A 23,171-nucleotide genomic window follows, 5' to 3' on the forward strand; every position below is an offset into this window, starting at 1 on the left:
TACTAATCGCATAGATGAGGATTGACAGTTTTCTCATATTTACTAAAAAACAACAACACAGGAACAGTCATTCCGAAAAACGTCTGTTCCTGTGAAGTATACCACTTACCTGACACTTCCCTTTCTCCTGCTGTCCTTCAGTGATGTTCTTCATCATCTTTTTAATCATTCTGCGCATGCGCCAACCGCAAAACCTGAGCATGCGCACAGAGCAGCCTAGTGTAAAAAAGAAAAATTAGCATGTCACAGGGAGGGTTCCCTCCACATATGCGTTGTGCAGCTCTGCTCTTCAGAGCAGAGCTGTCTTCAGTGACAGTTTTCAGTTATGTTAATGTCTGTTTGTATATTGTTGTAAAAAATTACTGTAATACTGTAAAAATATACTGTTAGACAGTGATATGGACTTTTCAATATACGATAAAGAGATATGTTATTTTCAGTACATTTAAAAAGAATGTGTGTATTGTGACATTAATCTCTACAGCTTTAAATTACCCCTAACTTATAACTTGAAAAGGTGTGCTGTAACCATCACAAATAGTTTTTCATAAAAGTTTACATACTTTTATAAAATGGGAATTGTTTATCGTGTAGGTATATCTGTTATATACTTGGTATATGTGCCATGAACAATTCTGTCCTCAGTAGTCACATATTACAACAAGATCATGAAGAGTTTGAATATATATTTACTACATTTTCTTTTCATACTGTATACCTCAGTGTATGTTTAGGGGTATTCTAAGCTTGTAACCGTTTACTCCACTGTGGGTCTTGCAAGACTTACAATAGAAAAATACTGCATTCAAACCTATATTTGCCAGTCAAGTATTATCCTGCTCCATAAGCTGCCAAATTCCATATCTATATATGACAGATGGCGATAGAGATAACAGGATGGGATGTGGGGACATAGAGGTTATTGCTAAAGTGCTGATGATAGAGCAAGTGGGAGAAAGTGTGCTGGTGAGTGGAAGATGTGGGCCAGACTGCCAAGACTCAAGATGTTGGTAAGAGAGTGCTGGGAAAAGCAATGCAAATACCTCCCAATATGTCAAACATTGGGAGCAGAACAGGGGGCATGGCCACGTCATGATGTGGGCGTGTCCACCCCCCGGAGGGCTGCCTATGGCTGCCTAGTGCTGTAAAGCACTAGGCTGCCGATTAGATATCTGCTTTTCCCCATCATTCTCACCCACAGGACAAACATGTCCCCGGTCAGAGCCCTAAAATCGGGACTGTCCCGCTGAAATCAGTTGGGAGGTATGGCAATGTATGCATCATTCATGTGAAATTGTTAAAAATCTTTTATTGCACAGTGATTTTAAGGTGGTGTAGCTTATGTACGCTACATTCACCACAATGCGCTTTGTGCAACACTTATGTTTGGCACATTTTTATGTTGCGCTTTAAGGTTTTATATGTTTTCTGCTCTGTATCATGGAAAATTACAAGTAAATTCAGCTATGTGCAATTTTTCATTTTAGCAAAACCATGTTTTGCTGCAGGGGATTACGTTTAAAATGTGTGGGTGGGGGCATGTCCAAGTTCAGCACCAAATTGCAGTGTTATAATAAAGCTGCCCAGCATTTGTGTGTGGCATGTAAAAGCAGCCAGCATCTTCACTGCATGCATACAAAATTAATTTGCACCAATTTCATTCAGCATGTTTTGTCCACATGCAAAATTGCACACTTTACCTGGATTTTCTCCTAACACTAGATGAGACCCTATGTCTACAGCAAAATGCCTCTCTTTACAGTGTCACAATGTTGGGAGCTACAATATGGTATATTTAGACTATTTATTAACAGTTATTATTGTAGCACCTACAGAGAATTTTTAATCATTAATGGTGGAGCTTACAATCCGTATTCCCTATCAAACAGGCACACACAGACACTAGGTTTAATTTTTGTAAAAAGCCAATTAACCTACCATTATATCTTTGGGAGGAAACCAGTGCACCCGGAGGTCACCCAAGCAACACGGGAAGTATACAAAAACTCCACACAGATAATGCCCTGGCCAGAATAAGACCCACCAACCCAGTGCTGTGAGGCAATACTGCTAACCAGTGTCGCACTGTGCAATGCTTATCTAGATGTAAACTGTTGCAAAGTGGTGGATTATTCCATGTTTATTACAGTTGACCATTTGATGCTGGGTGAATCAGCATTGCATTGAATACTACAGTAAAATATATGTATCTGACATGTGAGCTGATTGCTTGTTTTTTAGATATCAGGCTCTGTAAACTTCAGTTTTACACATGAAGAAATATTAAATGCCTTGTATTTGGGAGGTATGAATGTAACAGCCACAGTAACTGAAGAACTCACAGGTAAATATTTTTACATTTTATTACACTCTATACCAATAGAGACAGATGGAAATTTCTGCATAAAATTACTAATATTGTGAAAAACTCAATTATGCAAAATAGAAAACAATGGAGTTATGATTTCTAATTTCATTGGTTATTCCTAATAGTGTATACAAAGTATGTCACATCTAAAGAGGAGATACAAAGTCCTGTCAGTGCAACAAAAAAGAAAAAGAAAATAAACTTGGAAGCCAGAAAATGCACAGATTCCCCAAAACATAATAATGTTTCTTTTCTTATAGTCATCTGCTGGAAATAAGTGCTTCAAGTTGAAAAGGAAAAATGATTGGTTTAATCCAGAATGACAATGGCACAGCCTGCACACTCATGTTTATTATAAAATACTGGTTAGCCATGAAGACTTCTCTTTGTAAATAAAGATCTTATAAAACAAGGCTCTAATAAAATTTGAAAACAGTCTTAACTAGGGTGCTTTTAGGAAGTAAGTTAATACATACTTGCCTACTTGTGGCTTGCTCCCTCCTGGAGATCACTGAAGAGGAGTGTAGGGGAGGGCAGAAGGGGGTGGGGCTTTGCAAAACTCGTCATTTTGTCTCCGCCCCCAGTGACGTAATGCCTGTTTTGGGTATTTTTACATTGCATTACATCACTGGGGGCAGGGCCACAATGACGAAATTTGCTAAGCCCCGCCCCCTCTGCCCATACACAACTCTATGCCGGCTCCGATGCTGGAGAAATGCCATCTCTCCTGGGATTCCGGGAGACCTGCCCGGATTTGGGGAGTCTCCCGTACATTCCGGGAGAGTTGGCATGTATGAGTTAATAGGCCAATCTGCTCACACAGGAATCAGGAATGAAATGGTGTCCAGTCCAATTGGCATGATTAAAGCAAACATTCTAGATATCAAATTACCTAGTTTCTCAACACCCTAGGCAAAGCTTCAGCCTACTGCCCCTCTTCCCCCCAATGCTCACTTCCCAGACCCTCACACACTTGACATATGTAAAATAAAAATAAAAACTCTTACCTCCTGGCTGACTGGTAAGGTTGCAGTCCAGTTGCGCTGATTTTCAGATGTACTGATGTCTGATGTAGAATGCTGTCAAGATTTCACTGCTGCCCAGGAACAAACGCAGGATATCTAGAGGGGAGGCTCCAAATGTTAGATTTCAGAAAAAAGCAAAATAAAAACTTTACATCACACACCTGTTACACACTGACATGTCCCCACCTGCCCAACAACTTTACTTCCACATGCCCATCTGCCCATTAGCTATTCTCACATATGCCACCCACTGCCCATCAGCTTTTGTCACGCATGCTACCCGCATAACACCAGCTTTACTCACATGTCCCCCTGTCCACCAGCTTATCTCTCACATACACCCCTGCCCTATGCACCCTATCCAGCTTTTGTCACACATGCCCCTTTGCCCACCAGCTTTTTTTTGAAATGCCCCCCTGCCCACCTGTTTTTCTCAAACATGCTCCCCTGCCAAACTGCTTTCCTTTCACGTGAAAATGAGAAACAACTTTAGGAACAAAGGAGGGCTTGGTACGAAGTACCGCCTGACTCTCATGGAAAACATGGAAAGGGGGAAACACAAGACAAAGCCCCCAACTCGGATACTCACCATGCCAAAGACACTGCCAGCAGAAATGCCACCTTCCAATTGAGATACTGAAGATCAGTCGAATCTAAAGGTTCAAATGGCTATTGGACCAATGCCTGAAGATCCAGATTCAGATCCTATGGTTCCACCGGGTGTACAAACGGGGTAAGAATATGAAGTGCTCCCTGTATGAAAGTGTGGACTTCTGAAAAAAGAGCCAACTTGCGCTGGTAGTAAATAGACAGGGTGGCAACTTGAAACTTCAAGGAAGCTAAACGCAATCCTTTGTCTTAACCTGCCTGAAAGAAGGCTAGTAACCTGGAAAGGTTAAACCGTGATGTGTGAAATTGGTGTGTTTCACACCAAAGAACATAAGTCTTCCAGATTCTGTAATAATTTTTCGCAGAAGATGGCTTTCTGGCTTTGATCATAGTTTTCACAACCGCTGATGAAAAACCTTTAGCTGTCAAAATCATGGTTTAAATAGCCACACTGTCAAAGCCAACCGACCTCATGAGTGGCACCGAAGAGGATCTTGAGTAAGTAGGTCTGGAAGAAGAGACAATCGAAATGGGGGTTGTATTGCCATGTCCAGAAGGTCAGAGTACCAAGTCTGGGGCCACCAATATGGCCAGTCCTTGATCCCTCTTCAGCTTCTTGAGAACCCTCAGAAGCATTGGAAGAGGAGGGAATAAATAGACTAGGTGAAACTTCCATGGAATTACCATGGCGTCCACGAATCCTGCCGTGGGATCCTTGTATTTTGCGCAGAAAAGAGGAACTTTGGCGTTCAAGCATGACGCCATGAGATCTATCTCTGGACAACCCCACTGTTGAACTAGGAGATCAAACGCATCCTGATATAGAGACTTTCTCCTGGGTAAACCTTGTTGCGGCTGAGAAAATCTTATTCACAGTTTTCCACGTCGGCAATGTAGATGGCTGCAATGACAGAAATGTGTTGCTCCGCCCACAGCATTATCCAGTTGTGGGTGTGGCCCTGCGAGTGCCGCCTTGATGGTTTATGTAGGCAACTGCTATCGCATTGTCTGATTGCACTCTGACTGGTTTTCCCTGCAGAAAAACCTGTGCTTGGATTAGCACATTGTAGATGGCCCTTAGTTCCAGAACATTGATGGGGAGAGACGTTTCCAGAGGGTCCCATGAACCCTGAAATCTCTGAGTTAAATTGAACCCTCCCCATCCCAACAGATTTGCATCTGTGGTGACAACTGTCCACTCCCATATTTGGAAGGATCGACCTCTGGGGAGGTGAGACCTGAGCAGCCAGAAGGCAAATGACTGTCTTACAGGAGACGAAAGACTGATCATCTGTCTGTCCAGGTGTGAATGGGACTTTAACCATTTTTGCAGTAGTTCCCAATGAAAATCTCTCGAATGGAATTGAGCATAGGTTACTTCTTCGAATACTGAAACCATTGTGCCCAACAGCTTCATACAGCTCCGGAGAAAGAATACTCTTTTCTTCAAGATTTCCCTTATTTTTATTTCTGCATTGAGTGAATCTTGTCCTCCGGGAGAAATACCTTCTGACATCTGGTATCGAAGTTCAGGCCTAGAAAGCGCATTGTTTGAGCTTGTATTAGGAAGGACTTTGGTTGATTTATTATCCAGCCATGAGCATCCAAGAAGGATATGGTTGTTTGAAGATGCTGGTATAGAATTCTGTAAGGCGGAGCTTTGAGAAGAAGATCGTCTAAGTAAGGTATTACTGTGATACCCTGAGAACGGAGACTGGACACCATGACTGCCATCACCTTGATGAGAACCCTTGGTTCGGTGGCTAGACCAAAGGGTAAAGCCCTGAATTGGTAATGGTCATCTTGTATGGCAAATCATAGTAAACGCTGATATCCCTGCCATATGGGAACATGAAGATATGCTGCATCCTTTATGTCCAGGGAAGCTAAGAATTATTTCTGTTCCATGGTCACAATGATCGACCTGAGGGACTCCATTTTGAACTTTAGTACTCTGACCTGAAGAGTGAGAGATTTTACATTTAGGATTGGTCTGAAGAGCTGTTCAGCTTTGGGACAAGGAAGAGGTTGGAGTAAAACCCCAAACTTCTTTCTACTGGTGGAACTTGAATAATTACCTCCTACTCCAACAGGTTTTGGATCACTACTTGCAGAGCCCTGCATCGGAGTCCACAGGTTGGGAGGCCAGACGTGAAATAACGATTGCGAGGAAAATGGGTCAGGTCTATGATATAACCCCTCGTGACAATGCCCCTGATCTAGGGGTTGGTTGATAAATCAAGCCATTTGTCCTGGAGTACAAGAAAACATCCTCCCACCACATTGCTGTGGTTTGGAGTCGCATCATGCAGAGGCTTTGAATTTACTCGTCTAGAAGAACCACGGTCCCTGCTAAAACAACCTCTTGAAGGAACATTTGACCGCTCTCTGGCTTGGGATGTCCTTGTCTTGTTAAAGGGACAAAAGGATCGAAACCTAGGATATTTAGGTTTGGCCTGGGTAACTGGCAGAAATGGGCTCTTGCTTCCCGTTGCTTCAGATATGCAGGTCTAATCTAGCTCCAAATAGGGATACTTCATCAAATGGGACTGCTTCCAGTGTGCATTTAGAATCTGCATCAGCGGACCGAGATCACAGTCACAAGGAACGTCTAACAGCTATAATGTCTACTGAAAGCTTGGCGGTAGTAGAGTTAACATCCAGAGCAGCCTGACCCATGATGTCAGAAGCCTCTCTGATATGGTCTGTCAGAATTAATAATTCATATGCAGGGGAACCATCTCGGATGCCTTTAGTTAACTGCTCTGCCCAAGATTGAATGGCCTTATTTACCCAGGCTTTAGATATACCAGGTCTGAAAACAGTACTAGCGGCTTCATATGCCGAATGGAGGAAAAAAAAAAAACACATTTCTTTTTCATGGCATCTTTAAGTGAAACTCCCCCTTGCACTGGCAAGGTAGTGGTTCTGGTCAACCTGGCTAAGGGGGGGGGTCTACTATTGTGAGATTCTCCTTCTTTTCGGAGTCTTCTACCGGTAGAGGATAAAGGACTCTAAATTTTCCTGGCATGTGAATACGGCGGTCAGGTTTGTTCCATGCCTCCGCAATCATGTTCATTAATTGAGGAGAAGGAGGAAAGGCAATAAGCTGTTTCCTCTGTCTTTTAAAAAGTGAGAAACCAGCAGCACGTGAAACTTCTGGGTTGACAAAACCTTATGTTTGTCTAACTCCCGGTACCAAATCCTCAATTCCGTGAACCGTGGATGTGTCATCCAGAATAAATGAATCCTTATCACCAGAATCTCTATTAAGTTCTCCTTCCTCATCCAATGATATATCTGAAGTAGAGTCTGCTACACTAATCTCATGTGATATTTGACACTTATGAGATGGTTTTCTAGCACAAAAGGCGTTCCAGTGAGGAAGTGGCTTTAACCTAACCCTGGGCCGAGGCCGCTAAAATTTGGGCCAAAGAGGATTCCACATGGAACATCTCTGTAGAGGTCTGTCCAGATTGTGAGCCTGACTGTTGTGATGCAGAATCAGAAGTGTAAGATTGACCTACCTCACGGTGTGATATTACCCTTTCGACGTCTTCTAAGGTCGATGTCAACTTACAAAGCCAAGCAGGTTCCTCCGCGGTCGCAGACACAATCTGTCCGGGTCAGACTGTCCACAAGATAATTTTGAGTTACATTTTGTACAATTATAATGTGTCACTTTGAAGCAGTTGCTTTCTTAGAGGTCCCTTTGTCAGTCATGGTGAATATATATATATTATTATAGGGATATATTACACAAATGTTTAGTCACACAGCCACTAATTATAAATTACTGTTCATCACAAAATATAATAGTAGAATATATGCAGGAATAAATATATTATGGGTTCAAATATATGACTTAATAAAGTATATGTGAGACACCCAGGGCCAGATAAACCCAAGGTCTAAGTGGGCTGGAGCCCAGGAGCCTCGGACATCTGGGGGGCCTTGAAACTACTCTTTTTTTTTTTATAGCTGAAGCACGGTCAGCGGCATTATTAATCGGGTCAGGGGCATCCTCACCCCTGGCTCCAACTGTCAGCTGGTCAAGGAGGGAAGGCAGCTAACAACAAATGGTATGCTGCTAGCTACCTGCTGTCACTGTAGTGCCTCCGCGGCGTGCAGTAATCTCCTTACTGACTTTCCTGAGACCTCCTCAGTAAGGACATTACTGTGCACCGCGGAAGCACTACAGGGAGTGTCGGAAGAATGCCTACAGCCTGCAGACAGGACAGATCAAGAGTAGGATGTAAGCAGGAGGGGGGGGGGCTCACAGGGAGGGGGGCTCACAGAGGAGGGGGCTTACAGTATCCTTAGCCCAGGGGCCTCCATTCCCTTAATCCAGCCTTGGTGATGTATTATATATCAGCACTGCATATAATTTGACCAACTGACAGTCTCACAAGGACACACACTCTAAAATACAATCAATTATTGCAAAAGAGTGTTTAAAATATGAAAAAAACTGTCCTGTCAGGCGCTGCACAGTAGGGTCCGATGAGGAGGTGAGGTAAAATGGCGCTCAAAAGTCCGTTGACTCCAGGAAGCAGAGGGGAGGAGTCTAGAACCTCTACCTTCCTTTGTATTGTAAAATGGCTGCCCCACTCAGGAACGGAGAAATCTCCGTATCTGTGCCCTCTGTGTGCACTGTAGCATCAGCTGTACTCTCTGATTCACTGGAGAACTTGCTGTGGCTGCTTAGGTCCCCTCTTACTGCTCGTTGCCTAGGAGGGAGAGGAGATGGGACCGCAGCTCCTGCTGTGTGTTGTGGCCGCAACTGTGAGCGCTGTTAGCTCTTTTACCGGTAATATGTGAAATAGCTAGCTAAGCTGGGGGTGCGATGGCCGATTAAGTCACTCACCCCGGCCAGAGGACCTAGTATGGAGGAAGACCTCTGTCTATTCATCCCCTGGGACACGCTCCCTAGCCAGCAATTTTTTCCCCTCTAAGATAAATTTGTAAATACAATGAATACAAAAAAAAATTTCATATCTAAATCCAGGGCAAGAGCGCTGGAAAGCATGCCCAACTCCTATGGACACTAAAACTAAACTGAGTTCTCTTCCTGTGGGAGGGGCATAGCAGGGGTGGAGCTACACTCACAGATTTAACTGTTTAAGTGCCTGACTTCCGGGACCACCAGCTATAACCCTATGTTTCGCAGTGTCCCCCAATAGGACATAAGAGCAATTTTGTTATTATAAGACTATAATTAAACTATAATGTTAAAATAAGGTATTATGTCAATTTAAATGCAATTTAACTTAATTTAATTTAATTTAATCTCAGGACAAAAAAATAGCAATTAACTAGTATTGATTTGTTTTGTAGTCATGAACACGCTCTTTATAACATTGACTGACAGACTTCTATAGAGTGCATATATATATGTACTTATCACCTGTTTATGAATTTCCATAGATCAACACATACTAAAGAGGAGAAAAATAATGAGACCACACAGATAATAAAATCCTTCATGAAATTAACTGCAAAATTAAACCTGTTTGAACTTTACTTGAAAAACTAAAACTGTATCTTGAATATTTTCTTTTGAATAAGCCTTAAAGTATACAGATTTAAAGTATAAATATAGTATGGAAATACTAATAATTAAGAATGCTTCTTTAAAGGTATCGTAGCAAAGGCATCAACCTATGTCTCAAGAGCGAATTCAGAGTATATACTAAACCTCATTGGCCAGCAACAAGCTTTTACTCCAGGTCTCAATTTCACAGCTAAGGTACTGTATACTAAAATATCTGATTCATACAGCAATTGTATATTCTAGTAGATTGTATGTATTTATGTGAAAATGTTTAAACAAGACATGTACCAAGGCTAATAGGGCATTTATTCATGTCAGATTTGAAACCCTCCTACCTCTTTACTCTTTACTTCCATTTCTACTTATGCAAATAGGCCCAGTCATTTTCAGACACCTTCTGGGAAATTATATTTAAATGGCAATTAATTTGTCAATTCTTTACCAACTGGTTGTTCAGAGCATGACACAGGCCAGTGCTCAGACAGAATTCCCGCTTACAGATTGTTTTGTCCTTATTGTGGCTCATCCGTGCAGTAAAGTAGTAGGTAAAATGCTGATATATGTATATTTCCTTTGCCAGAAATCTCATCTCTTGAACAGGAGTAGCTCACTTGCAAAATTTCCCCGAGGACTATCTTAATACACTCCATGACCATTTTATTGTTTTTGTAAGAATGCCACTATAGCACTTTAAACAAAGAGTAGACAACCCCAATCCACCTCTGACAAACACCTATAAGAGTATGTTAGTATCTGTATCCCTCAGGACAAGCCTGTTGAATGCAATATATACCCAGTGGGTGATGCACTTACTAAATTAATTGCCATTTACCAGGAATCCTTTCACTGGAATAAGTGTCTGTTTTTTTAAATATTTGCGTGTAATATCTCCCACGATATAATAATATCACCCACAATATAGTTTAAAAAACATAAAATATCATCGGAATTGTTTTACTTGGAATCCAGGTATATCTTTCAGCCGATCTAATAAAATATATATGTTTTCATTTTTTTCAGGTTCAGGTAGGGCGGATTGACAATAAACCCCTAACTATAGAGGAAAGAGATGAAAAAGTTTATGTTAAAATAACCCAGTCAACAGGGCCATACTGGATAAGCAGGGTGCTTATTACCGATGACAGCACACCAGATAACAGTCTAATTCTGCAATACTACAGCATTAAGGAGTCGGACATTATCAACCTGGAAATACCTGTTCTGCTGTCTGTTCAATTGATACAAGTTGAGGTGCGTTCAAAGAAAAAATTAGTTGTCAAAAGATTTCATAATCCAGTCCCAAAATGATCAAATGGAACATACTTTATATTTAAACCAAGACTTGTAATATACATCTCCATCACTCAACTGTGCGCTGAAGCTTTGAGTGGATTCTCATTATATCCAAGTTCTTACTTGAAGTGTGATTTATGTATGGGAAGAAATGTCAATCATGTGACTGCCTTTTAGTGAGGTATTAGGGCATTCAATGGCTTATGAGCAATTAAATACATTTAAACCCTATGTTAATGAGACATTTTGTTCAACAATAGGTTGAGCCTATTTTGACACTCTTGGGCATTTCGGTTTCATTATCAGTATTTTTTCTGTGCAGTAAACACACAAATCATACCTTGTTTTTTCACAATACATTTATATTTCAGAAATATTGACTTCTTTATAACCCAAGAATAGAATGCACAGTAGTTTCTGGAAAGCGGATACAAAAGCGGATGATAAATATTTTTTTAAATAAATTACTAAAAATAAGAAAGAGGAACTTGGCATACTTTTCTGCATAGCTACAGGTCTCCCAACAATAATAATTATAATAATAATAATAATAATAATAATAATAATAATAATAATAATAATAATGATACCCCATTTGTATGGGTTACCACTACCATTTCTTTGACTATTTTATTTTCTTTCATATATGAGCCGAGTGTATTGTAAAGGCCAATGAGGCACACAAAAGTGGGAAAGGTATACCATTTAGAAAACTTTCTAACCCAATTTGCAGCATAGTTTCAAGGCAGTGGAGTAATAGAGGAAAAATATTCACACTTTTAATTTATTTACTAAATGAAAGCAGGGAAAACAGTTGAGAAAGGATTGCCATACTGTTCTTAATAGCTGCTGGTCTTCTGACAAAAAAATGATACCCCAATTATTATCGTTGACTTGGGGACGCGAGAAGATCAGATATGCAACTAATGCTTTTGTTTACATAAATATGTGTTTCGTTGTCTGGTGATCATATCTGACAGACATCTGACAGACAGTAAATAAAAAGTGTCTTCCTTGTTTGAAATGTGGACGCATCTGTTTATTTTGTATATGAAAGGCGGGGGGATTTAATTTTACTTAAGATGCCCCCATGTATTTACATAAATATTGTGAAGGTTTTTTTCTTCTTGTGATCACAAATGATTGCCAGAGAAAAAATAGAGACACCATATATTGGAAGAGGAGAGAGAATGCCTTTTGTCCCTTTTTTACCCAATATAGAAAAGAGATTGTGGCTCTAGAAGTGCCACTCCCCCTACTAGTTAAAAACATTTTTTGTTTTATTTAAAATTCTTAAAATAAGGCTGGTGTCACTCATCGGACCGTGAGTGCCTCTGCGCTGGTGCGTGGTTCCCTAGCCTTCCTGCCGGCGCCTGTCCTGAGCTGCGGCCGCCCGCCATCTTGATGCACTGCGCATGCGCAGCATCCAAGAACTTATGACCTTTGCTTTTAATCTCATTGGTGGATCAGGCACCTCTCCCTATTTAAGGCACCTGTGCTCATTACCTCGTTGCCTGATCTTGAGTCTCATTCCCTGTGAGTCTCTGAAGGTATCTCCTGTGTACTTCTAGTGTCTTCAGCTTCCTGCTGATTACCTGTGCTACTCATCGGTGGTTTCCATACCCGCTACTGATTCCTGTATCCTACTCGTGTCCTCAGCTGGCTTCTGGATTACCTGCTCTGCTCATCAGCGGTTCTCATACCCGCTACAGACTCCTGTATACTGCTCGTGTCCTCAGCTGGCTTCTGATTACCTGCTCTGCTCACCTGTGGTTCCCATACCCGCTACAGCCGTTCAGCGTCCCTGCTGTGCCTGCATATTCTCGTGGATAAGCTTCTCTACTCATCAGCGGTATGCTTACTTGTTATTGACTATCAACTGTTACCTTGCATATCCGCTTAGGACAAGCCTCTCTACTCAGCAGCGGTATCCATACTCGCTATAGACTATTTGTTGTTACGCTGCATATCTGTTTGGAACAAGCTTCTCTACTCAGCAGTGATATGCATACTTGTGATTGACTATCAGTTATTATCCCGCATATCCACTCTGTGCAAGCCTCTCTACTCAGCAGCGGTATACATACCGTTATAGACTATTAGCTGTATCGCTGCATATCTGTTTGGAACAAGTTCCTCTGTGCTCTCAGTGTCTTCATACCGTTATTGACTCTTTGCATGCCTCCACTCATCCGCACCTGAACTCTCCTCACCATAGCAGTGGTACAACTTGCTGTACGCAGACCACTGACTTCCCCGCTACCTACCTGCACCTGGACAAGTCTTCTCACCATAGCAGTGGTACAACTTGCTGTACGCAGACCACTGACTTCCCTGCTACCTACCTGCACCTGGACAAGTCTTCTCACCATAGCAGTGGTACTGTCACAGACTAGGGTATTTGCTTACTGGTTTTTGCACTACTTACCAAAGAGGCGCGGAGTCTAACGTATTCCTGGTCTTTACCAGGGACCCTCGCAAGGGAGTGTTGTCTTAGCTGCGGGAGACACGCAGGTCGCGGTCCTCAGAGGGAGTAACCAGTGAAGCAGTAGATGAAAGCGGTGTCGTGCAGGCCGGGTCCAAACCGAGAAATCAGGAGATGCCACAGGGGAAATCCAAAGCCGTAGTCAGGGTAGCCGGGTCGGGGTCAGAAGCACAGGAGGAAGTAGTCAATCAAGCCAAGGTCAAGTTTACAGGGAGCACAGAACAGGAGTAGTCAGTAACAAGCCAGGTAATACACAGGAAGCGCTGGAGAACGGTACACAGGAACGCTGGAGCTAGGATGGGACCTAATACTCTGGCACTCACCATGTGCCAGAGTGAGGCTTTTATACACCTGTAGTCCAATCATTGGCGGTGGTGACGCTAAACACCACCGCTGGAATTACTGGGAAGCGTTCCGTTGCCTAGCAATGGAACGCGTGACCGCCGACCCGGAAGTACGCCCGGTTGCCTGGCAACCGGGTGCTCGGCAACAGAAGCAGACGTCCGTCTCTGTGCAGCAGACATAGCACAGGGACAGCGTCTGACAGTACATCCTCCCCTACTTTGTTGGATAGATCTTTGTTCGAGGAACTGTTTTAATAGCCGTGGGGCGTGGAGATCTTCTTTTTGCACCCAGGATCTCTCTTCTGGCCCAAACCCCTTCCAATGTACTAAGAATTGGTGTCGTCCATGGAGGATACGGGAATCCAGGATGCGACTCACTTCAAATTCTTCACCCTCCATGGTACGTACAGGAGCTGGACGATGAGGCGACTGATGAAACTTATTGAGTACAAGTGGTTTGAGAAGAGAGACATGAAAGACATTGTGGATCTTCAGGGAAGGAGGTAACCGGAGTCTGTAGGTTACTGCATTGATCACATGTGTTATGGAAAAGGGGCCAATATAACGGGGAGCCAATTTTTGAGAAGGTACTCTTAACTTGAGGTTACGTGTGGATAACCATACTTTGTCGTGAACCTGTAAAAGAGGGACCAGTCTCCAATGGCGGTCTGCTGCTTGCTTATAGCATTGAGAAGTCTCGTGGAGGTTAGTTTTAGCATTAGACCAAATCTGGGAAAGGTTCCGCATGAAATCCTCCACCGCGGGAACTGGCGGGGAACCTTGGCCGGAGAAATCTGGGAGGGTGGGTTGGGATCCATAAACAATATAAAATGGAGAGGCACCAGTAGACTCGTGATGATGGACATTGTGAGAAAACTCTGCCCAAGGTAAGAGATTAGCCCATTCTGCTAAAAAGAATCCATCTCCGGCCGGAGAAGATGATAGCCGGGTCGGGGTCAGAAGCACAGGAGGAAGTAGTCAATCAAGCCGAGGTCAAGTTCACAGGGAGCACAGAACAGGAGTAGTCAGTAACAAGCCGGGTAATACACAGGAAGCGCTGGAGAACGGTACACAGGAACGCTGGAGCTAGGATGGGACCTAATACTCTGGCACTCACCATGTGCCAGAGTGAGGCTTTTATACACCTGTAGTCCAATCATTGGCGGTGGTGACGCTAAACACCACCGCCGGAATTACTGGGAAGCAACGGAACGCGTGACCGCCGACCCGGAAGTATACCCGGTTTCCTCGGCTACAGAAGCAGACGTCCGTCTCTGTGCGGCAGACATAGCACAGGGACAGCGTCTGACAGGTACAACTTGCTGTACGCAGACCAGTGACTTTCCTGTTACCTTCCTTCACCTGCTCATGTCCAACCTGGTCTCCGTGGTTCAAACCTGTCTTTCCACTATAGATGCAAGTCGCTGACTCATCTACCAATATAGCTGCAAGTCGCTGACTCATTTACCAGTATAGCTGCAAGTCACTGACTATCATCATTTCCATTGGCATCCTCTCTCCATCTGCTGTTATATACGTTCCACTATTCACCCTGCTGCCAGAGCACCGCTGTGCAAACTCCGCCTCTCTGGTAAGCATAGTCAACTGGTGAAATCCTGGGCAAGACTCCTAGTGCCCGTGACAGCTGGTCCATTGCATGTAGAGGACAAGTCTCATTCTCCCTTAGCAGCCAAGGCATTAAAGGAGAATTACGCTCTCACTTTGTTACATTTATAACATGTGGAGTGAATTAAGGTATGTTCCAGGATTCAAATAGACAACCCGTTTTCTGCATTCCAATGCATTCTGCATTACCAAAATGTTTGGGAATATTTTGCTATGGGTATATGTTTTGTTTCCTACAATAAAGACTAGTGCTAAGTAAATGGGTGGACAGCGTTTATTTATTTTAAAAAAAAATTTGCAGAAAAAAAATACCCTGAAAATATACAGTATCGATATCTGTTAACCAGTGAACATATACAACCATATTGAATGACCTAGGTGACCAGCTTCCTAGACCCAGTTTTATTCCATGTAACCCTTAGCAGTTAAATGATGGTAGCAATGCTTAGACCACACAACGACAAAAATACCATGGAGTCTATTTATTAAAGTGCTATCAGCCATCAAAACGGAGAAAACTGCAATTTTCTCTGTAAATTGCCCATCGCACAATTTATGAAGAGTTTATCGCAGGAGAAATCAAAGATTTCTCCAACCATATCCAACTTAATGTTTCTTAGCTGAGTCCCCATAGATTAAAATGGTAACTATGTAGTACTGCAATTCAGAAAGCTTTGAAAAGCTCTGCTTTCACAGTAAGTAACTTCCTTTTTCTGTTTTCTTCTTCTCCTCCCTGCTTTCTTCATGTCCCTTCTCATTCCTGTGCTGCTTCTTTCTTCCCCTCCTCCGTTCTACCTCCACCTTTCTTCATCTTTTCTTCTTCCATTTGTTTTACCTTTTTTTCTTTCTCCCATATTTTCTCATTTTCTTCATTTCCTACTGTTACCTTCTTCTTCTTTTCCTTCTACTCCTTTTCTCTTCTTTTTGTTTTCCTTCCCCTTCTTTCCTTTTCTTCTTTCTCCTTTCTCTTCCTTCTTCTGCTTCTTGTTTCTTTGCCCACTGCCTATTTCTTCCTCTCTGTTTGCAGTAATATTAACAGTATTTTGCAGTGAATAATCCATTAATGCTAAATAATTATTTTGTTTAGCTTGAGTACCAGAACACCACTCAGATATTCTACTTTGACAAATCATATGGGACATATCCTTTTATTCAGATACAAACATCCAACTCATCATTAAAGGTAAGTGTATATTTCTACCCTTATATAAACTCATCTTCTGTATACACTTTGATATTATTACATACTTTTCCCACCTCTCATTATCAATTTTTCTTTCTGTTGTTTCACAAAGTGTGGTGTCTCATACACTACACTGTTGCTGTCCGCAGGTTATATCCCTGACACTCATTATCACAGCTATCTGGTTATGTATTAGTGAGATAAATAATACATATTGATTATGTGATTGTGTTTGGTGCATACCTGTATTCTGTACGTCCCATACACAGGAAGTGATTTTACTCCTCATGCTATTACTAACATTGGAATTTAAAGAGAGAGAAAAAATGTATCTTAGATTTCTATTTAGAAAGATTACAATTTGCTTTTGCTAAAATGCATATTTTTTCATGTAGGTTGGGACTTCATTTAATTTACAAGTTAACACCTACCCAAAAGTTGAAGATGTTTACTATGTGGTATGTATTTTCATTGTTCAGCTATCTTCTGAACAGTTTTGCTTGAGGTCCAATGGAATGTCATGTAACACAACCTTGTCTACAGCATATTGTATGTAATTATGATGTGTATAACACAGAACCTTACAACTTGTGTGAAATTGTATTATAAATGGTGGTGGTGATGATGATTATGATTATGATGATCAAGGTCTCTTATTAATTACATTTCAGCAAAAAGATTACTGTTTCAATTTCTTATGATTAATCTTGTAATAAAATAGGTAAGCCATTCAAAAAACAATTAAATAACGCCCATCTAAAGGGATGTTTTAACTCCACACATATTTGCTAAAAATGTTTTAATTTTAAACTATTGCTCCTTTAGACCAGTAATACATACAGTCCTTTCTGTAGTCTAATAAGTCGGGAAGATCGTTATTGGTGGGAAGTGTAAAGAGACCATACAGGTCTAAGCTTGTCATATTGCAGACTTACAGAAATCAGCTTCGAATTTGTTATGTTTGATGCTGCAGCTATAGGCATGTGAAACAATTTTAATCAACATTCTCTTTTGTTGCTTATTGAGAGAATTACAGTCATGGGCAAAAGATTTGAGAATGGCACAAATATTATTTTTCACAAAGTCTGCTGCCTCAGCTTTTATGATGGCAATTTGCATATACTCCAGAATGTCATGAAGAGTGATTAGATCAATTGCAATTAATTTCAAAGTCCCTCTTTGCCATGACAATGAACTTTATTCCAAACACAACGTTTCCACTGCATTTCAGCCCTGCCACAAAAGGACCAGCTGACATCAGGTCAGTGATTCTCTCGTTAACACAGGTGAAAGTGTTGACGAGGACAAGGCTGGAGATAACTCTTTCATGCTGATTGAGTCAGAATAACAGACTGAAAGCTTTAAAAGGAAGATGGTGCTTCAAATCTTTGTTCTTCCTCCGTTAACCATGGTTAGCTGCAAGGAAACACTTGCAGTCATCATTGCTTTGCACAAAGAGTGCTTCACAGGCAAGGATATTACTGCTAGTAATATTGTACCTAAATCAACCATTTATCGGATCATCAAGAACTTGAAGGAGAGATGCTCAATAGGTGTGAAGAAGGCTTCAGGGTGCCCAAAAACGTCCAGAAAGCGCCAGGACATCTCCTAAAGTTGATTCAGCTGCAGGATCGGGGCACCACAATGCAGAGCTTGCTCAGGAATGGCAGAAGACAGATGTGAGTGCATCTGCACGTGCAGTGAGGTGAAGACTTTTGCAGGATTGCCTTGTGTGAAGAAGGCCAGCAAACAGCCACTTCTTTCCCGGAAGAACATCAGTGACAGACTGATATTCTGCAAAAGGTACAGGGATTGGACTGCTGAGGACTGGGGTAAAGTAATTTTCTCTGATGATTGCACTTTCAGATTGTTTGGGCATCTGGAGAAAAAGCTTGTTCAGAGAAGGAAAGGTGAGCGCTACCATCAGTCCTCTGTCATGCCAACAGTAAAACATCCTGAGACCATTCATGTGTGGGGTTGCGTCCCAGCCAAGGGAGTTGGCTCACTCACAATTTTGCCTAAGAACACAGCCATGAATAAAGAATGGTACCAAAACATCCTCCAAGAGCAACTTCTCCCAACCATCCAAGAACAGTTTGGTGATTAACAATGCCTTTTCCAGCATGATGGAGCACTTTGCCATAAGGCAAAAGTGATAATTAAGTGGCTCGGGATCAAAACATCTAAATTTTGGGTCCATGGCCAGGAAACTCCCCAGACCATAATCCCATTGAGAACTTGTGGTCAATCCTCAAGAAGCGGTTGGACAAACAAAAACCCACAAATTCTGACAAACTCTAAGTATTGATTAGTCAAGAATGGGTGTCCATTAGTCAGTATGTGGCCCAGAAGTTGATTGACAGCATGCCAGGGTGAATGGCAGAGGTCTTCCAAAAGAAGGGTCAACGCTGCAAATATTGACTCTTTGCATAAACTTAATGTAATTGTCAATAAAGGCCTTTGACAATTATAAAATGCTTGTAATTTTACTTCAGTATACCATAGCAACATCTAATAAAGATGTCTAAAAACACTTAAGCAGCAAACATTGTGAAAACCAATACTTGTGCCATTTGCAAATTTTATTGCCATGACTGTACCTTGAAACAAGCAGCATAACAAAATAGATAAGTGTCCTAAATGAACTGATGGCACTTTGGTAACATGTCCAGTAAATAGTATTAAATAATACCTTTGTGTAAAAGCATGAGTTGCAATTGTGTGTCTTTGCCACAAAATTGTTACATGTAGAAGCAACTGGCTTAGATGTGAGCATATATAGATGGTGGAACAGATGTGGGTGTATGTTATAGAACAGTATGCAATATTATGTATACATAAATCAGTGGTAAAATAAAGCTTAATTTAAATTAATATGGGATTGTTTACATTTTCTACATAAGCATAAATCATAATATAGTTATGTCATGTTATCTAACTCCATTTTTTTTAGGTTATGGCCAAAGGAACGGTAGTGTCTGCCGGTAAGAACAAAACAACGTTCAGCCTCACACCAGAACAATCCTGGGCTCCCACAGCTCAACTAATAGTTTATTTCCTGAATATCAATGGCAGCTTTGGTGATATTGTACAAACCTCTGAAATATTTTCCATTTTAGGAACACTAAAGAACAAGGTAACATTTTATAACCATTTTAAAAAAGTTAAATATATGGTTTATGTAATGCTGTTTGATCTTTACACTTGCGCTTTTATGTCTGTATTTTGAGCTGCGCACACCTTGAGATACATTACATGCAACCTTAAAACTAGTGTATAGGTGCAACATTTATTCTCACCAAGTCCAAAACTTGCACCCAGTTTATGTAAATGTAAAATTTACGTTTCGTAACTAATGTATTTCATGATCCGTGAAACTTAAATAAGAAAAATCACAATATGTGTAGTTAACTACTGTCTGCATGGATGGTTGTGCCCTTGATTCACTTTTCCAAGTGCAAGTGGCCACAGCATACATACAAATGTAAATACGGACACAAGTTGTGTGCATGCACAAAGTGTCAATTTTGCACCAAGATGCAACTTTACATCACACAAATGCACTTAGTGTAATCCCCATTTTTTGTCACTATTTTACAATTTGTGCCATCATTTATTTATTTGTTGTTTGAATTATCCAGATAACTTTATCATGGAGTAAAAACACTGTCGGACCGTTAGAAAATGTGTCCTTATCTGTAAATGTTAAAGAATCACGATCTTTAGTGGGACTGCAAGTTGTTGAAAAAAGTTCAGGACTTCTGAGAAATTTTACTGCAAGGAGAGTGAGTATATATGTATATAAATACGCTGATAGGAAAAATGTCACTAATCTATATTATTTGTTTGATCGTATGTATCGTAAAAGAGAACTTTCTAAAACATTTTTTTTAAAGCTTAAAGGTCAGGTTTATCATATCCCCGGGATGCATAGAAAGTTATATATACCTGCCTACTTAGTCTTTTAAATGCCTGCATATATCTTTGGTTGAGGAGAGAAATTGTATACATTGAAACTAGGCATTATAAGACTGGTTGTTCTGTGACTGAGAACAGCCCACATAGCTCCGTGATGAAAGCTGATTCAGCACACATCTCCTAGCCTCACATTTAAGACATAGTAAAAGCTACTAGGAATACCATATACAGTGTAATACATACCCCTGCAAAAGCTATTTGGATGTGCAAAGATAAGACAGAAAAGCAGCACACCAATAGGAAGACATTGATTTATATATATATCTTCAATTGAGGTATTCTCCTTTATTGTAAATGTATTTTGGATTGCTGCTACTGGTTATCCTTAGTACACTTGTATACAACAATCAATCTATGAACTCAGTTACCACAAGAATTATCAATAAGAATTGCCTAGCCTATATTCTACACCACACCTACAGCCATGCTGTTAGGACAGTGGTTACAGATGAGCTTTTAGAACCAGGCTAACAGAGGTCTTCACCTTTAGCAGCCGCCTTTACCATAGAACTATACTTGTTCGGAGGTACTCAGATGCTCCCAGGACTTAAGCTCAGAGGTAGTTATCTAAATAACCACAGCACAGGAGGTAAGCGGATGGCTGGAGGCGGATGTCAGGAACAGGCCAGGGTCGTGGAAAACTTGCAAGCAGGATAACAAAATGGACAGGCAAAAGGTCTTGGCAGGCAGCGTACAAGAATAATCCGAAAACAGGAAGAGGTCCAGGGGCACAGGAGTTCAAGCAGGATCCACAAGACAGGCCGAGGTCACAACAGGGTGGGAGGTCAGATATCTTCAGGAGCAAAAATCAGTTCAGCACACGTGCAGCACAGAGGACCCTATAATCGTCAGGGAGACTAAGCCTTAAATACTTTAATGAGCCAATCAGAAAGGAGGAGGCACAGGGCTGACAATCAGCCTCAGGAGGCTGCTAATAAATTACTAGTTTAGAACTGGTATAGGTAATAACATAACCCAGGAGCATGTATAAATATAAAAATGAACCAATTTAATTCATAACAGAGCTCCCCCTGGAGTTTAGAATGTCCCTACACACTCCTAAATCTGCCACAAAGATAGCCCCCCAAAAAAGGCCACATCTATAAAATATATATATATATATATATATATATATATATATATATATATATATATAGTAACAGTATTCTAGTAACTTAGATCACGCCGGGACGTGGCGCTATTGACAGAGGGCGCCCTGGCTATTGACATGGCTATGGCCGGGTCAGACGAGGAAATGACGTCCTGGTCGTCATGGGGACGGCCAGGACGTAGCTGCAGAGAGGGCAAATGCTAGGTTGTTATCTCTTACAATAAGTAACAAATGCCAAACAATTTAAAACATTAACTTTATTAATGATGGGTACCATCTGTGCAAATTGAGTTAGTAATTTGGGTTACTTGAACTTGTAGGGCCTGATTCATCAAGCATATATTCTGAGCGCAAACCACATTTAGTATTATATGCACGTATTTAGGCTTTGTTTACCCCAGCAAGGCATGGATCTCAAGATACGCATGCTTTTGTGATCAAGCATAGGTCTCCTGTGCTCTGCTACGCAGGATGCTGCAGGATACACCCAATATCTATATGGATTATAAATTTTCAAAAGAATGCATATGAAAATAAAACATTTCTTGAATTAATGTCAACTGTTAATAATAAATGCATTAATGATAAAACAGTAAAAAAAAGTGTTTTAAAAAAATAATAAAAAAAAAATGTTTTCCTATGAAATATATCATCATCATCATCATCATTAGTTATTTATATAGCGCCACTAATTCCGTAGCGCTGTACAGAGAACTCATTCACATCAGTCCCTGCCCTATTGGAACTTACAGTTTAAATTCCCTAACATACACACACACTCACACACACACACACAGACAGAGAGGGAGAGACTAGGGTCAATTTTGATAGCAACCAATTAACCTACCAGTATGTTTTTGGAGTGTGGGAGGAAACCGGAGCACCCGGAGGAAACCCACACAAACACGGGGAGAACATACAAACTCCACACAGATAAGGCCATGGTCGGGAATCGAAGCGCTGTGAGGCAGAGGTGCTAACCACTAGGCCACTTTGCTGCCCTTACATTTATACATTTATAAGAATGTATTTAATGTCTACTGAACATAAAATACATTTTAACAGCTACTTCGGATTGCAAACAGGTTATAGCATACATAGAAGACTTTCAACACTACTGATCAGGACTTGCTCCAGCCCTTCACAGAGATACAGCAGAAAAACAAATAACTTTCAGGCGCTCAGAATTGTATTCATTTGAGTTTGGCACGTCTCTATTGTAAATGCACTAAGGCAAAACGCTCCTTCCCTGCCCAGTTCACTCCCCGAAATTGTAGGCTGTAGTAAGTGTCCTTTGCATTGGACGATGCAGCGGAGAGGGCTGCATTTATGGATGTATCTCCCTTTTTTGGGTATGCGCAGAGTGACGGCACACTCAGAATCGGCAAATACTTGCCTTGATGAATCAGACCCGTAATGTATAGATGGGACAGCGTAAGTCTCTGTCAACTCTCTCAGTTGGAGAATAGTTAAATGCTGACAAATGTAGACTTATAATATGTAATAAGACGTATGATATATGTATTAGACGGCTCCTGGACAATAAAGCAGGTGTATGTTTGATTCAGTTTCTTAAGTACAGTATACTGCTTTAT

The 23,171-nt window shown here is 41.2% G+C and overlaps 1 protein-coding gene across 2 annotated transcripts in view; it reads left to right on the forward strand.

Moving 5' to 3' along the window:
• LOC142144142 (CD109 antigen-like) overlaps nucleotides 1-23,171 on the forward strand; it is a 78,913-nt gene that overhangs the window by 21,073 nt on the left and 34,669 nt on the right. For both annotated transcript variants that reach the window (XM_075202631.1, XM_075202632.1), the window contains exons 9-15: nucleotides 2,242-2,344; nucleotides 9,642-9,751; nucleotides 10,577-10,807; nucleotides 16,392-16,487; nucleotides 16,883-16,945; nucleotides 19,441-19,623; nucleotides 20,129-20,272. In XM_075202631.1, coding sequence (XP_075058732.1) covers nucleotides 2,242-2,344; nucleotides 9,642-9,751; nucleotides 10,577-10,807; nucleotides 16,392-16,487; nucleotides 16,883-16,945; nucleotides 19,441-19,623; nucleotides 20,129-20,272 — 930 coding nt within the window. The remainder of the gene's footprint in view (nucleotides 1-2,241; nucleotides 2,345-9,641; nucleotides 9,752-10,576; nucleotides 10,808-16,391; nucleotides 16,488-16,882; nucleotides 16,946-19,440; nucleotides 19,624-20,128; nucleotides 20,273-23,171) is intronic.

The sequence above is a fragment of the Mixophyes fleayi genome, chromosome 3, assembly GCF_038048845.1.
Source record: "Mixophyes fleayi isolate aMixFle1 chromosome 3, aMixFle1.hap1, whole genome shotgun sequence".
NCBI lineage: Eukaryota > Metazoa > Chordata > Amphibia > Anura > Limnodynastidae > Mixophyes > Mixophyes fleayi.